Source organism: Falco punctatus, assembly GCF_963210335.1.
Source record: "Falco punctatus genome assembly, chromosome: 2".
NCBI lineage: Eukaryota > Metazoa > Chordata > Aves > Falconiformes > Falconidae > Falco > Falco punctatus.
Genome location: NC_137581.1, coordinates 109,505,554 through 109,520,474, shown reverse-complemented (window position 1 = coordinate 109,520,474; position 14,921 = coordinate 109,505,554). Strand labels below are relative to the sequence as shown.

At 43.4% G+C, this 14,921-nt stretch overlaps 1 protein-coding gene across 10 annotated transcripts in view; it reads left to right on the top strand.

Moving 5' to 3' along the window:
- ROBO1 (roundabout guidance receptor 1) overlaps positions 1-14,921 on the top strand; it is a 742,961-nt gene that overhangs the window by 411,757 nt on the left and 316,283 nt on the right. The window contains exon 1 of one of the 10 annotated variants that reach the window (XM_080374484.1): positions 10,318-11,092. The exons of 7 other annotated variants lie outside the window; for them this stretch is intronic. In XM_080374484.1, the coding sequence (XP_080230610.1) occupies positions 11,038-11,092 (55 nt within the window). In that variant the 5' untranslated portion in view covers positions 10,318-11,037. Of the gene's footprint in view, positions 1-10,317; positions 11,093-11,128; positions 11,556-14,921 lie in introns of those variants that run through there. 2 more of the 10 variants (XM_080374486.1, XM_080374478.1) reach the window with 2 other exon arrangements.

Here is a 14,921-nt window from a genome sequence, read left to right as displayed (position 1 = left end):
GTCACCAGCCTAGGGTACTGGTAGAAGTTCATAGTAGTGTGAACCCTCAATCTTTAAACCACTTTATACCTCTTTAAAAATCACCTAAAATGGGTATCTAAAGTGCTTTTACCAGGTTAATACCAGCAGAGGGCATTACAGCATAGTTCACTAAGACATAAAAACTTGCTGGAAACAATCCAGACAGGAACAAAGTACGTTGGAGGTTTGATAAGTCATTTACTGAAAGACATGTAGACTCTTTAATGATCACATTGAACTGATTGAGAGGATTTCCCCATTATAATGATAAAAATCAGGTTTCTAAAACCTCATTCGCTTCTTTAAATCAAAATGTCAATGTTGCAACACGAGTAGTATTGCGTACCAAAATGTGTTGCAAAAAGAAAGCATGTATTTTTTCTTAAAAATTGGGGTGCAAGTTTAGAATTTTACAATTAAAAATAAAATTGTTCCTAATGAGAACCAACTGAATATGTTTGAATGAAATCTCTCCGATTTCTATTCAGCTGAACAGCTTCCCCTACCAGTTAAGAAGAGGTCCCTTGTCAATGTCATATTTTCATGGCAATATGCAAAGTTTCAGTATTGCAAACCCTCGCAATGCCACAGCAATCTCCCCTGGCCTGAGGTTGTCGTCTTTATGTGAGACTATTAATTTTGAATACAGAATACAGAAAAGCGAGTTTCCCAGCTCCATTATTAGGAAGCAACATTTAAAAATGTCCATGAAAGCTAAAACCAAAAATAATTTATTAAATAATGCAAAATTATCATGAATACTTTTCTGTGTGCATATGTGTTTATAGGTGTAGATTTAGAATTAGATTTTTGGCACATAACGTTTAGTGTCCTGCTGTTGCTTTTCTACTTACCCATGTACAAATTAGAACTACAAGGATCCTATGTGGAAGGAGTAGATCCTGGGTAGTATCTTCCACTGTTGTGGTCTAGAAAAACTTCACTTGAGACTTTCTTTGGTCTGAGTATTTATGTAGTCTGATATTACTATCTGAAATGCCATACTGGCGTGGTGTCCTTCCAGCATTAAGATTTAAAGAGCAAGTTTTTTGTTCTTGTTGCATTCTTTCATGTTGGCTATGAGTCCACGCAGATCTGACTCTGCCCTCCAGCTAAAAGTAGGACGTTTCTTCATAAGTATAGTTGAGGGAAAATGCAGGTAAACTGTGTTTACTCAGTAACAACTGAGGAAACACAAAACTTGTCCTTTTATATAAGGGAGAAGGGCAAGTTCTTGACTTTTTATTTGAAAGCAGATTGCTGTATGTTTTAGGCATTCTCCAGCACTCAGTGTGTAATTTACTCTTGCATCTTCTCTGTTAAGAGGTGATAGGAGAGAAAACTGCAGTTGTATACCTATGTGATCCTTGCTCAAGGTCGTGCTTTCTACTTGTGAAAACACCATTACGGTGTAACACAAGTGATCCTCTGACCTGCTAGAGGCAATGAGCACTTCACAACCTTTCACAAGCATACTATTTTTCAAATGTTCTTCTTTTATGCCAGTACAGTTTTTTCGAGAGGAGCAGCTGCTAGCTTTAAATTAAATGACAAAATCCCCGGGAAGAAGAGGAGGAACACGCTGACGGCATGTCTACACAGTCAGGAGCAGATACTTAAGTGCCTGCTCCTCGCACACAGCAAGCCAGGCACACAGAGCCAGCTGCAGTGCAGCAGCCATATAGCCATGTTATTATAGTAATGAGCCTGAGCTAATAAGGCCTGTTGAGACACAACCTGTGTTAGCTCAGGCTTGGCACTATGATAGCATATTTACTCAGCTTCTGGATTGGAGTTGGCTCGTGTCAGGCCGTCTCAGAGAGTGGGAGGAATAGCTGTGTTACTGGATGCTCCTAACTATGTAGACATACCCTGACAGATTTGTCCTTTGGGAGGTTTTAAGGAGAACACATGCAAGACCAGTTTTCTTTTTAATGAAATATTTAGCTGAGGCCCAAGGCCTTCCCTCTAGTTTGTTCTTCGGTTTGGCTTTGTTGTTTTTGTCTTTTTATTCTGACCTTCAGTGAGAAATGAGGTGTATGCTGTATGGGAGCCTGGCACTGCTGTTTCCTGCACAAAGCTGGAAGGAATTATATTAAAATAAAATAGCCTGCTGGATGAATGGGTATACAAGGCTCATCGACAGCATCCTCTCCCTCAGCAGCAATCCTTACTTGCCCTGCAGGTTTTGTACTTTTATCAGTGTCTACTACAAAACTTCACAATATACAGCACCTGGGCACTTCTCACCAGAATCCATTAGGACCTAGACCAAAAGTTTTGAGGGGAAAAAAAAAAAAAAAAAAAGCAAAAAGAAAACCCCAAAATAAATGTTTCTAAGGTCCAGAAAACATTTAGTATCTAGCAGACTAAGATGCTTTTGATCAACAGAACTCTATTCTCTGTTTTGAGGGTGAGGTATTTAACTAATATATTTTCCATTTTTTTCCTTCATTTCCTATCTCAAAAAGTAGCAGTACTTTGGGTTTACTTGAACACATGAAATACATTTATACAAAATTTTGGTTTGGTAATTAAATTAACTAATATACATTTTTACAGTTCTTTTGAAGTGTTGGCTTTGAGAGCTTTTACTATGGATAAGGATTGCTGGGGTCTTTATACCTTTTCACCTAGGGTATTTTGCAAGAAATTTTACATTGTCTGTATGTATTCCATATATGCAGAAAAGGCTAAGCTGGGCTAGCCTTTACACACAGAGGAAGGCAGTTTTACTTGTTCATTAAAACAGATATATTACCACTTCAAGAAGGATACTGCCAGCAAACCGTACCGCTAGTGTAAGATTTTGGCTGCTGGTTCAGTAGTATGCTGTGTCTGCTGACAGCTAGTGCTTCTGACACCAGCAAATAAGCATACCGTCATGGGGCAAAGACTTCCTCCCCTTCCAATGCTGGTCACACACTGAAAAATTTGAGGGGGTGCAATAAAATGTATGCTCTAGGCACTAAAACAGGGTGTCTCTATCATTTATAGTTCCATGTATTTTTCACTTCTTCTACTCAAGGGCAGAAAGCAATATTAAAAACATAGTGAGCATTTTTTTAATTAAAAGAGGTTAAATATATGGGAACAGATAGGCTTTCATTATGCAATTATAAATTGTATGCTGGTTATTTTAAATTTCAACATGCAATTGAAATTGTACTGGGTGAGCTAGCCTGGGTGTCTGCTTCACATTTGACTGAGTTAATTCACTGCAGGTATTCAGTTCTTAAGTGGTGTCTGCTTTAAATATGTGCAGTAATTCAATCAAAGAAATAAGATGGATAGTTTATGTAATCCTTTTCATCTCCAGATTGCTAAGGTTAACCTTAACTATTCATGAATTATAAATGCATACAGCAATCTCAAACTAATACATGTAAAAAACCCTTTTTTGATGGCCTGTTGAAAACCATGGAACAGTTCCTTCTTTTAAAATACAATTGGTGGAACTTACAGGCACTGTATATCATTTCTTCCACTTATTTGTAATCTTAAACAAAAGTTTTGTGCAACTCATTTAAAATGGTCATCTGTGGTAATATTAAACCTCTCCTCTGAGCCAGGAACATAGGTAATTTTCCTTTCAAAATTTTGGATGCATCATTCTTACAGCCTTTTGCAGTGCCAATAGATTCTGTGACATGAATGGGAACCCAAAGGCTGATATTACAGAACAATAACGCTCTGTTGTAAGCCTTCACAATTCCTGAAGTAATTAAATAAAGAAAAAAGAATCCTTTTTCTTTCGTTTTGTTAGTTCATTCAATGCCATTTGGATGTTTTTGCTTGTTAGTTCTCTTACAGGCAGTCCAAACAATCCACTAGGTGACACCCTCATACTCTCCCTATACTCTGTATAGAAACAAGGAGATAGCGTGGCTCATTTGTTAAACATTTGAGGCAAATACTGAGATTTCAGGGACAGGTCTCTCTTTGTTTAGTAGTATCAGAGATAACACTGTTATTTGTAATAAATACTGTGCTGTTTGTATATAAATAACATATTAAGCAGATTAGCATTCTGTCATTAACAGGAACAAAACCGCAGAGCAGAAGTTGTATGCAATATTTCCTACAAACATTGTTAAAAAGCACTTGAGCTAGTCTGCTGAGTAGACTGAATAGAAAATAATGCCCTTAGCATTTTTTACTGGGGGAACAGAAGGAATATAGCTTCAGTGATGTTTTGGTTGGTTTTTTGTTGGTGGTGTTTGGGGTTTTTTGGGGGTTTTTTGGGTTTTGTTGTTGTTGTTGTTGTTGTTGTTGGTTTTTTGTTTTTTTTTTTTTTTTTTTTTCCGGTGGGGATGTGCTATAGCATCTCTGAAACAGAAATGAAAAACCACATTCACTGTGAATGTAAAGGAGTATTAAAAGACAAACTTCAATGAAATTTTGCATGTTTATGCCAGTGGTGAATTTTTCTTGTAATTCTTTATGTTGATAATGATGCTTTATAAATCCTGTGAAGAAAGGATCTTTTGTCATGTTATTTTTATATGCCTAGCATAATGAAGCTTGAGCTTGTTTACTGTCTCTGTCTATGAATTCAACATAGCAAATAAAACCTTATATTTTATTGATAGTATTCCTTACTCTGCAATGACTATAAGTACTATTCTAAACATTGTACATTGCAAAAGGCGCTAGAAGTCTGAATTCACTAGTGGTGTAATTAACATCAAAGAAATATGAGTTACATCCCCAAATTAAGGTAAATAAAAGCGAAATCATGTTAAGGCCCTAACAGTCAAATACAAGAAAATAATTCATTTGAACTACATGTTTAAACAGTAACCGGCCAGGTCAAGAAAGACACAGAAATTGACTTATATGGCCATGGAAATCATAATATTTTTTGTGTAGTCATAATTATCCCAATTAATTATATGGCAACTGTAGGTTTTCAAGTTTTTGCTATCCATGCACTTTTTATATTCAGATACACTTCACAGTGCTCCTTCTAACAACTTCACTCTCTGTTTACCTCTAACGTAGAAAAATCCATTTTTTTTACCACTGAAACCTGCAAAAAACTACTGAAATTATATTCTTCTGCTGTCATGTATGTTTATTGACTTCAGTTAGGATTGCTACCATGGGTTAGGCCCATAATGCACTTAGAGACACGTGTAAAGAGAGAGATGTATAGCTCCTTCCATTTTTCCATTTAAGTGCAGTTTTTAATGCTTACACTTAGAAATAAGACTTTTCATTGGTTTTTTTTTTTTTTAAGACAGTTTGCTGAATTATCAAACAGGTCACTTCTGTGGTGCCCTAAATATTCTGGGAAGAATTGTTTTTTGAAACTTAGCTATATCTGATAGAACAATGGCAGGAGTACAGTGGACTAGTTAAGTGGGTACCTTTTTAAAACAAGTATTACATTATGAGGGTGGCATAATGTGATACAGTAATTTAAACATATTTTAGATTATAGCAGGTAAATAACTAACATTAAAGTGATTAAGAGATTAATTGGGGGGGAAAAAAAACAACACCAAGGACACAACACATGGAATTGCATGAGTTACTATGAGCGAACGTGTGTGCATTGGCTACTTTTGTAGGAATCGAATCTATATGGCTGATCACATGAAAGCAGACCTAAACCTGGGAGGGATGTCATGCACATCTTGACAAAAACCTGTGAAAATAGTTCTAGTTTGAATAAATTGTACGTACAGACATCCTCATAATACTCTAATTGGTAATACTAACATTGCAGCCTTATCTGAACTAGTTCTCTGTGATGTCGATGGAAGCTTAATTTTAGCATATAGAATAATGTTATTGATTTAGTCATCCTCCCTCATCTGCCAGCCTCAGAATGCTCAGAATCGTAAACTCTGTGCACTTATGCAGACATGTGCACGTGTGTTCATATAATACTATACACACACATGCTCATAGCTATTTCTGGCAGCCAGCTCCTGGAGATAACCGGAAGGCTACATGGTAGTTTTAAGATCAGGAAGGTAAGAGTCATTTGAAGTTTAAAAAGGTTTGTGGAGAGAGAGTGCAGTTGCCACCGTAACACATCCAAGACTTCAGAGAGAAGTACCCTGGGATCTTTAGTACTTGCAGAAATTCAGGTTCTTCAGGGTAACATGAAAAAACTAATCTCTAAAAGCACATTGTCCCTTCTATTCACCAGCAGCACTGATTTCAGTCACTTCGAGGGAAGAGTGCCATCTGCTGAATCACAACTATCAGTTCTGTAGAACCTTCTCTTTTTTTCCTGGAGGTTTCCCAACCAGAATCCCATGCCTCAAACACAGGCAGCATGTGTAATTGTGTGCATAGGAGTAGTCCTATTCTCTTGGAAATTAATTACATGTTTGTAAGTCTTAGAAATGACAGGCAGCAGGGGGTGGGGTGTGTGTGTAGGGATGTGTGTGTGAGGTTTACAGGAAGATAAATACCAGATTAAAAATTCAGCCCTACAACTGTTGTGCATTCAGTACTGTATGAAATTTAAATAAAAAGATAAATACTGGGAATTAGAGCTGATGTTTCACTTTGATGAATGCAGTAGATATATGTTATTGTACAATCAAATGCATACATTACTGTATTTTCTGTAGTTTTAAACTCACTTAAAAACATGACTTTATGCCACTGAAAGTGGGCTATTTTTTCCTAAGTGTTTTGGAGTTAGAATAATCCATTGATATAATTTAGAGTGGAATGTAATTTTATGGCATTTTTGCCTTCGCCTTTTCAGATGCCACCAAATTTAACTTCTCCGATTATTTTTCAGGCATTCACATTTCACATATTACAGAATTAACACAGCAAGCACACCTGCATTTTAATACACACAGAAGAAGTGTTCCTCAGTTCTGAAGAGGTTAAAGCCATATTTCTTTTCCTAGAAACATTTTCTGTCAGATACATGTATGTGTCTCATATATATATATATATATATATGTCTCAATATCAAGGATGATAAGGATGCTTGAATGGCACACATTTTGTAAGAACATCTGCAGTTAAAGATGATGTCAATTACTTATAAGATATTCTGATGAATTTCTGTAGGCTTACAATTTCAGGAGATTCACTCAGCTGTGCAGCTGTTATATATTATTACAATCTAAGTGGGTTTTTTTTAAGAAAAAGATAATTAGAGCAGTATATATACACTCCTAGTAAGTTTTTTTTTTTTTTCTGAAGCAAGAAAACACTGACAGCTAAACATGTTATGAAGTACCCGACACAGTATAAATGGAACAAGTCTTTGAAGCTCTAGTGTACTTTCACTATAGGTACCTAAAGTAGAATGAATCTGCACTTCTGAAAGGATGAAGATTTCTTTACAGTGGTAGAAACAGTCTCCAGTGTCTGTAAAAGATGGAGTAACTGTGGCACAAAAGCTTTAAACTGTTTTACTTACACTCAACTCATGATCATATGGTAAGGCCATTCAAGCTTCAAAGCTTTAATCCACTGCTGTATTTAGAATATATCTGTATCTGAAATGGGAAATTAGAAAATTAACATCCAGCATGCATCAGACTTCAACACAGCATAAAATTTCACTGGGCATTTTTTTGAAAGACCTAAGCAAAAGAGTATGTGAATCTAGAAGCCTACTATTTCACTAATGTGCAGGAAACAAATTTATCTTGAGTAGAGGAAACACTCTGAGAATTAGCTAAATGCTTTATTTACTATCTCTGGACATCATATATACTTATTGCAGTCAAAAGGTAAATGGATTAATTTATGTTGCTAGAGGATACATATGTCATAGAAATACACTAAACCTGACATTTTTACAATTAAAGATTACAGGGAATATTGACAGCTTCATATAAAACCAGGGATACATAAAAATTACATTTTACAAGTAAATAAATACTTGTATATATAAAATCTATGTGTGTAAGTACATTCACAGAATATGTAAACCCATTTATTCCCTATAGAGTGACCTACTTGTAGATTTGTGGGTTTGCCCTTTCAACAGAAGCTATCAATTAAAATATGTAATTCAGTACAATGTGAGTCTGCCAATACTACAGAAGGAATAAAAAACACGCCTTCAAAATGTTATCGGTGGTGGTGGTGGTGTGTTTTCTTTTCTCCCTGGATACTATTTAGTCTAGGCTTTAAAATAATAAAAAGTCTGACTATATAGTTACTGGAACAGGTTACCTAAAGACAATATGAAATTCAAGTCATTAGAAATGTATAGTAATCGGATTAAAAAATACTTGCTGGTGGGAGTCTACTTATATTTGACCCTCTATCAGAACAGTGAGGTGAAATAAATGAACTCTTGAGGCTCGTTTTCAGCCCTGCATGTGACTCCTGTTTATTTAATTAAAAATGAAAAACCTCAAACCTAATTTATTGAAATCTCAAACTTCTCACAAGGGATTATCTAGGACCTCTTCACTGTTTCTGCGGTCTGTTTTAACTCTGGAGGTGCCAATGCATTTTTGCTTCATAAAATGCAGAATGATGCATGAGGTCACTGAACAGACAGAGAAATTTTTTACTAGGTACAGACTGAAGAAATCTGGTCATCTCCAAATGCATTCACTGTTGTTGATTCCACCGTTATGATTGTTTTCTAAATGCATTTGAAGTAAGAGCTAATTCCTTTTTCTCTCTGAAAATTAATGTGCAGTTGGTGTCAAAACACTAGATTATTTTCCTAAACTTTTGAGTGGTTTAATGTCTGGTCTGTCCTCATCACTTTTAGTGGAAAATCTTGCCAGGGACTTCCTTTTGCAATGTAAAAGTTTTGTTTTACTTTATTGAAAAGTTGTCTTTACTACAGATCTCATGTAAAAGTGCACTGAAATAGATTCAGTGCAACCCTCAGGACCTTTCTGTTGTTGGACTTCTAGTCAGTTTGCCCTGCACCACCCTGAGGGAGACAAAATGGGGCAAATGCAGTGGGAGGCCAGCAAATGAGCGGTTCAGTTGATGGTGGCTGAGAGCATCCAAACCTGTTTGGCTGACAACAGCGTGGGCTGCGTATGAATCCTGTGACAGGGAGTCACAGGAAGGTTCTTCCCCTGGCGTTTTATTATCCCACTGCAAGAAAAGCTTGCTTGCAATGGGGTTAATATATTCAACATGCTTCTTGGAAATTTAAATTTCCTTTCGCATCTCAGTCAATCTTCCTAACTTAATGAATCAAACCTAGGAAGAGCTGGAGCCTTGCTGTGAGGCGATAGTGCTGCTCGATGTCCGCCTTCCCTTTCCTCCAACAGCGTTAAGCCTTCCAGCCCCACCACTACCTCTGGTGGTGCGGGATAAAGCCCACAGAACCATGTGGAGCTGTTCTGAGCTGCTCACGTGGCTCTGCACAGCACCTGTCCCTGTGCCCAGGCACTGGAGCGAGGGGTGGAGGACACTTGTCCCAGAGGGCTGGTCCATGCCTGGAGCACGGCTGGGGATGGGGATCACCCACCAAACCATAGTCACCGCGCTCCACCTGAAATGCCTACAGTGCTGTTACCTGCCCACACTGCTGCCTACTAGTGCCATTGATCATTATAGGAGAAGAAAGGAAAATAAACAGCCAGGTAAACCGTGAGGGGGAAGGCTGTGGCGGCGGTGAAGGGTGCCCGGGGCTGAGCGCGCCCCGCGGTCGGTAACGCGTGGGGCGGCCTCTGCGCGCCTCACGCCATGTTCCGCCTGGGCCTGGGGCTGCGGGGAGGCGAGCTGGGGCGGCTTCTTCGGGGGGGGAGATCTGGGAGGGCCTGTGACCGATGCGACCCTTGGCTCAGACCGGAGTCGGGGGGTGGGTGGGTGGGGTGTACGCTGTGCCCCGGGGCACGGCCGGGGGCGGAGGGGGCTGCAGCCGCTTTACCGGCGGGGTCTGCCGGGGCGGGGAGGCGGGAGGCGGCGCCACGGCTCCGCGCGGGGCGGGATCCGCCGGGCCGGGCCGCGGCGCTCCGGGCGCGCGGGGGCCGTGTAGGTGCGGCTCCTTTAAGGTGTCCTGAGGCGGCACCAGACCTGCCGTGGCGGCGGCGGCAGCGCGGGGAGGAGGCGGGGGCGGCCGGCAGGGGAAGGGGAAACCCGCGGCTGCCGCGAGCGGCTCGACGTGACACCAGAAAGTTCAGGCGCGGCGGGCTCGGCCCCGCCTGACTCGTGCACCCCTGCCCCGGCAGCGGGGAAAGGCGAGGAGCCGCTCCTCCCTCCTCCTCCTCTCCTCCTCCTCCCGCTGCCGCCGCACCGAGGGCGGGCGGGGTGGGTGGCTGGGGGCGTTGGCCCGGGGAAGTTTTGCTCGGCCTCTCTCTCTTTCCTTTCTTCCTTCCTTCGCCCCTCTTGTGCCCTCCTCCGGCGCTGGGGAGGGGGCGAGCTCGGGATTCCCGCGTGCAGGGGGCGGCGGCGATGCTGGGCAGGGCGAGGGGCTGCCGCCGGGGCTCCCCTGCCCGCCGCCGCGCCTGACTGCGGCCGGGCTGCGGCCCCCGACGCGCCCGCCTCCTTCCCCCGTCATGGGAGCGGGGGCTGCCGCCGCTCCGCCGCCACCGCGCTCTGCCCGCCGTTCGCCCCGCGCCGCCGCCCGCCCCTCGCCGGGTGCCCAGTGACTTGGCGGGGACTTCGCGGAGCGCGCTCCCCTCCCGCCTCTCGCCTTCGCCGAGGGCGGCGGCGGCCGGTCCCTGCGCGTCCCGGCTGCGTCCCGTTACTGCCCGAGCACCCACAGCCAAGTCTCGGGCCGGAGCAGCAACTTGTGATCGGCCGGCGGTGGACCTCGGCTGCGGGAACTCGAGGATCTTTTGTTTTCTCCTGTCGCTTTGGATGGTCCTGGGAAGTGTCAAGGCGCCGCTTAGGAGAGCCCGGGCCAGGAGTGGGGAGGCCGGCCGGAGCTGCCGGAGCCCCGCGGGTCTGACGGGCCCTGCCCAGAGGGGGCTCGCCCCGGCCGTCCGGCGGGATTAGGGAGCCTCGCTTACGTTAAGCTTCTGTGGAATTACAACTGGGGGCTCCTCGTTTCTCCCCCCGCTCTTCTGGCATGAGACTGCTTGCAGGCGCCACCCGAGGACAATGATCGCGGAGTTTGCTCACTTTTACCTCTTTGGATTCATATGTCTCACCTCAGGTAACCACCACGCGTAGGCGACTCGGATGTGAGGCCGCGGCGGGGCCGCGCTCCCGCCGCCCGCGCCGGTGTGGCGGGGGCGATGCGCTGGCTGCCCCCTCCGCGCCTCCCGCCCCCCTCCCTTCCTCGGAAACGGAGCCTGCCTCCCACCCGGGGGGCGCCCAGACCGCGCTTCCCCGGGGCGCGGTGCCGGGAGCCGCCGGCGGGCGGGGGGCTGCCGGAGGACCGGCGTGGGGAGGGGTGCGCGGCGCCGGGTGCGGCCCCAGCGCTGCCGGCGGCCGCCGCGCCCCCTCCCCCCGCCCCGCCGGCAGCTCCTGAGGGCCGTTTGATGTGACCGCGGCCGGGGACGAGCCCCGGCCGGGAGGGGACGGTGGGAAGTGACCCCGTCCTCCCGCGGGAGCGGGGCTGCGCCTCCGCACGGAGGGGGCTCCCCACGGGTAACACGCCGGGGGAGAGGCCGCAGGTACCGCGCACCCTGCCCCGGGGGGGGGGGGGGGGGCTGGAACGGCCGGGCCCCTTCCCAGTGAAGGGGTTCAGCCTGCGCACCCGCCGCGGGTGGGGAGCACGGCGGGGTCGGTGTGTGGGGTTTGGGGACAGGTTTCGCATCACCTTGGCGGTTAAAGTTTACCCACGTGTGTGAGGTGAAGCGCCAGCGTGATAAATGGGAGAGGGAGAGATCGCCGAGGAGATAGGGGGGATTAGTGGTCATTAGTCACTGTTTGCGCGGGGCTTATGCGTGTTGGGGCATTTTATCGTGCCTGTAGATTAAAGACAGGGTCGTACTAATAGCGTGTGGCTGGTGGCAGGTTTTGCTCCGTGTAAGCACCCTAGCAAGTGCCGGTGTCGAGGGATGCGCGGAAGGGCACCCTGAGCGGGGTGCGCATCCCTCCGCCGCCCCTGGCAGCGCGCACCCCCGGGCGGCAGCGGGGCCGGAGGGGTCCCGAGGGTGCTCGGGGGGTTTGTGTTTTGTCTGTCTCTCTTTTTTTTTTTTTTTTTTTTTTTTTTTCTTTTTTCTCCCCTGCCTAAGCTTCCTGTTGCTTTTAGGAGGCCGGATTTGTCTGCCTGCAGTATTCCTTCCCGTTCCCAACAACGCCTTTTGTCATACGTTAAGCTATGGGTAAATGCAGTAAAACCTTGTGTTATAGTTAAGGTTAGTTTTGGGCGCGAACTTTTATGCCTTAATTGATTTTTATAAGTTTGCTGAGGACCTCTTCTGAGTCATTAAAGTTACAGTAGCGTGAGACACCTGGTCAGTAAATAAGTGAATGAAGTTTTTGAAAGACTTAAGTACACTGCCTGAAGCTTTAAGTCTTAATTATGTCACCAAATGCAATAACTTATGTCTGTTTCTAGATTATATCATAAATTCAACTTAAATTTTTCCTGTTAGGTACTAGGTTTGCTTCTTGTGGCTTTGAATATGGAAAGCTTTGCATCTTCCTCTTTTAAAAGAAGAGAGTAACCCTGTTCACTTTTGACTGTGTCAGTTGTGCAGTCTTCAATTTGCTTTTCTCTGTATTGCCGCCTTTATCTAATAGAGGGAACAATTGGAATGGGGAAGAGCCTCTTCACCAGTTTTGTTTTTTGTAAATCTTCCATGTCAATCCTCCCCACCTTGGAAAAGCAGACCTCATAGATTATGTACTCCATAACTTAGTTCTGTGCTAGGGTATCTTAAACTCCCAAGTTAAGAAACAGTTTGGTAGGTTGTTTTTTGTTGTGTGGTTTTGGATTATTTTTTTTTTATTCTCTTACCTTTCTCAGAGAAATGCTCAATAGAGTAAGACAGATGTAAGGGTTTTTTTATTATTTAGACACACCCGACACACCCCATGGATGAGGAAGATCTCTTTAATAATGTTGATTCCAGCTGAGTTGTTGGAAAGGAGAAAAAAAAAAAAAAGCCATGAATTTTTATGGAGGTTTTTAATTTTGCCATGTAAGCAAAGTCAGTAACAAAGAGACAAACACCAGAAAGTAACTTTGTACTCATTCCCTCACCAGAGGGTGGGGTTTTTTTCCTCCCCCTTAGCTAGAGTGTGATCGAATAGTGGGGTCTTGTGTCTAGAACAATGGAGATGCCAGAAACCTTTTGCAGGATGAAGTTTGAGGGCAGATGGCTGCAGTACAGGAGGAACAACAGGAGTCATCTACAGCAGATTCCACACCAAAATCCTTTGAGTTCTACTGACAGCTGAGATGCTTGCAAGTTGATTGATCCTTTCCTCCCTTTTCCACTGAAGGCTTTTACTTCCCTCACACCCAATACTGAATCAACGGGTTTTGTGGCCACGCTCTAAATAGAATGTTAGAAACTTCTACAGAGAGGTAGGAAATAATTGGGGGATGGGGAGGAGGAAAATTTTAGTAATAAACAGGTAAGTGGGTTAGTGTTTGTTAAAACAGTAATTGGTAAACCACTTAGAATTTTAAACCCCTAATTTTTACCCTGGTGTTGCTTCTCTGCAATCCTGTGAAGTACCTTCTTTCATCTAAGCCTGTGGTTTATAAATGTTGAATACATTTAAATTTGAATAATTTTGAACATTAGAATATAGCTGCTTTCCTTCCTTAATGTTCCAGTGCGATTTCAATACTTCTTTGCATAAAGATAAGAATAAAAATTGCTTTAAGGGGTACTACTTTGGTATCCTTGTTTTCTTGAATATTTACCTGCGGTCTGCCTTTTTTCCTCTGTTTTGTGGCAGCCTTTCCTTTGTAATCCATAGAGTTCCCATCTCTCTACCCCCAAGAAACAGGAGCATCAAGTTAATGTTTTTGGAAAATAAAAGCTTTCAGTTGTCTGGAGAGTTACAAGCAGAATGCTTTTACTGTGAATAAGACTGTCAGGGTTCTGGTTTTCCATGTGTGTTCGCTGCTCTGACTACTTTCAAGGCTATTTATAAATACGCTACTTTTTGTTTTTTCTGATCCTTCCACAGAAATCTTTGTATTTCTATGAAGTATTTCATTGCATTGGTGATTTCCACCTGCTCAATATGTTTTCCCCATTTCCTGTCCATGATATCCCATACTAATTACTGTACTTCAAACGGGATAGGTAGACTTGCTCAAGAGGGCTTTCCATGGTGTGTGAAATAGGCAGCTCTGACAGCAGTGAGGCAGGCATGGTTTCCAGCGATTGTTCTAGCCAGTGGAGGGCAAAATTGTCTCTTGTATTCCTTCATGGGAGAGTAGTTCATAGTTTGAGGGTGTTCGTGGAGTGTCCCCAAAGTCCTTTCCAGTTCCCTAGTCTGCCTGTTGGAGTAAGTCAGCTGTTTCCTTGATGCATTTTGTTTGCCTCATAAGTTTGTACTCAGAGGGAACCTTTCGTTCAAGAAGTGGTAGAGTATTTCAGGAAATGTTTCAGCTCTTTTACCATGTTCTCTGTCTAATAGTAATAAAAAAAGAGAGATTTTTTTTTTTAAAAAACACAGTAATTCAACGGATTATGAACGGCTAAGTGCATAATCTGTAAAGCAAATGCTACCCAAGAAAACATAAACCCCAGCTGTTTTTTCTCCTACCCTTAATGCATTGTATGCTGTTGTAAGTGATTTTACTGCAAGAGCATTTAAGAAAGATTGAGCCAGCTGCTTACAGTTGAAGAAACTGGCTACACTTGCATTGTGTTTGAGAACTTTAAACTAGAAAAGAAATAACCACATCCTATGAAACTGACAGTTCCTTACTTGTGATGGAACGTTTTCCAGGTAAGTATCCAGGTGTTTGACGATTCAAAACCACTTACCCTTCTGAGTAGTGATAGCATCTGTGGAGGTCAAACTTATTTTCTTCAATTTGCATTAGTATGGGCTTTGTTGCCTTT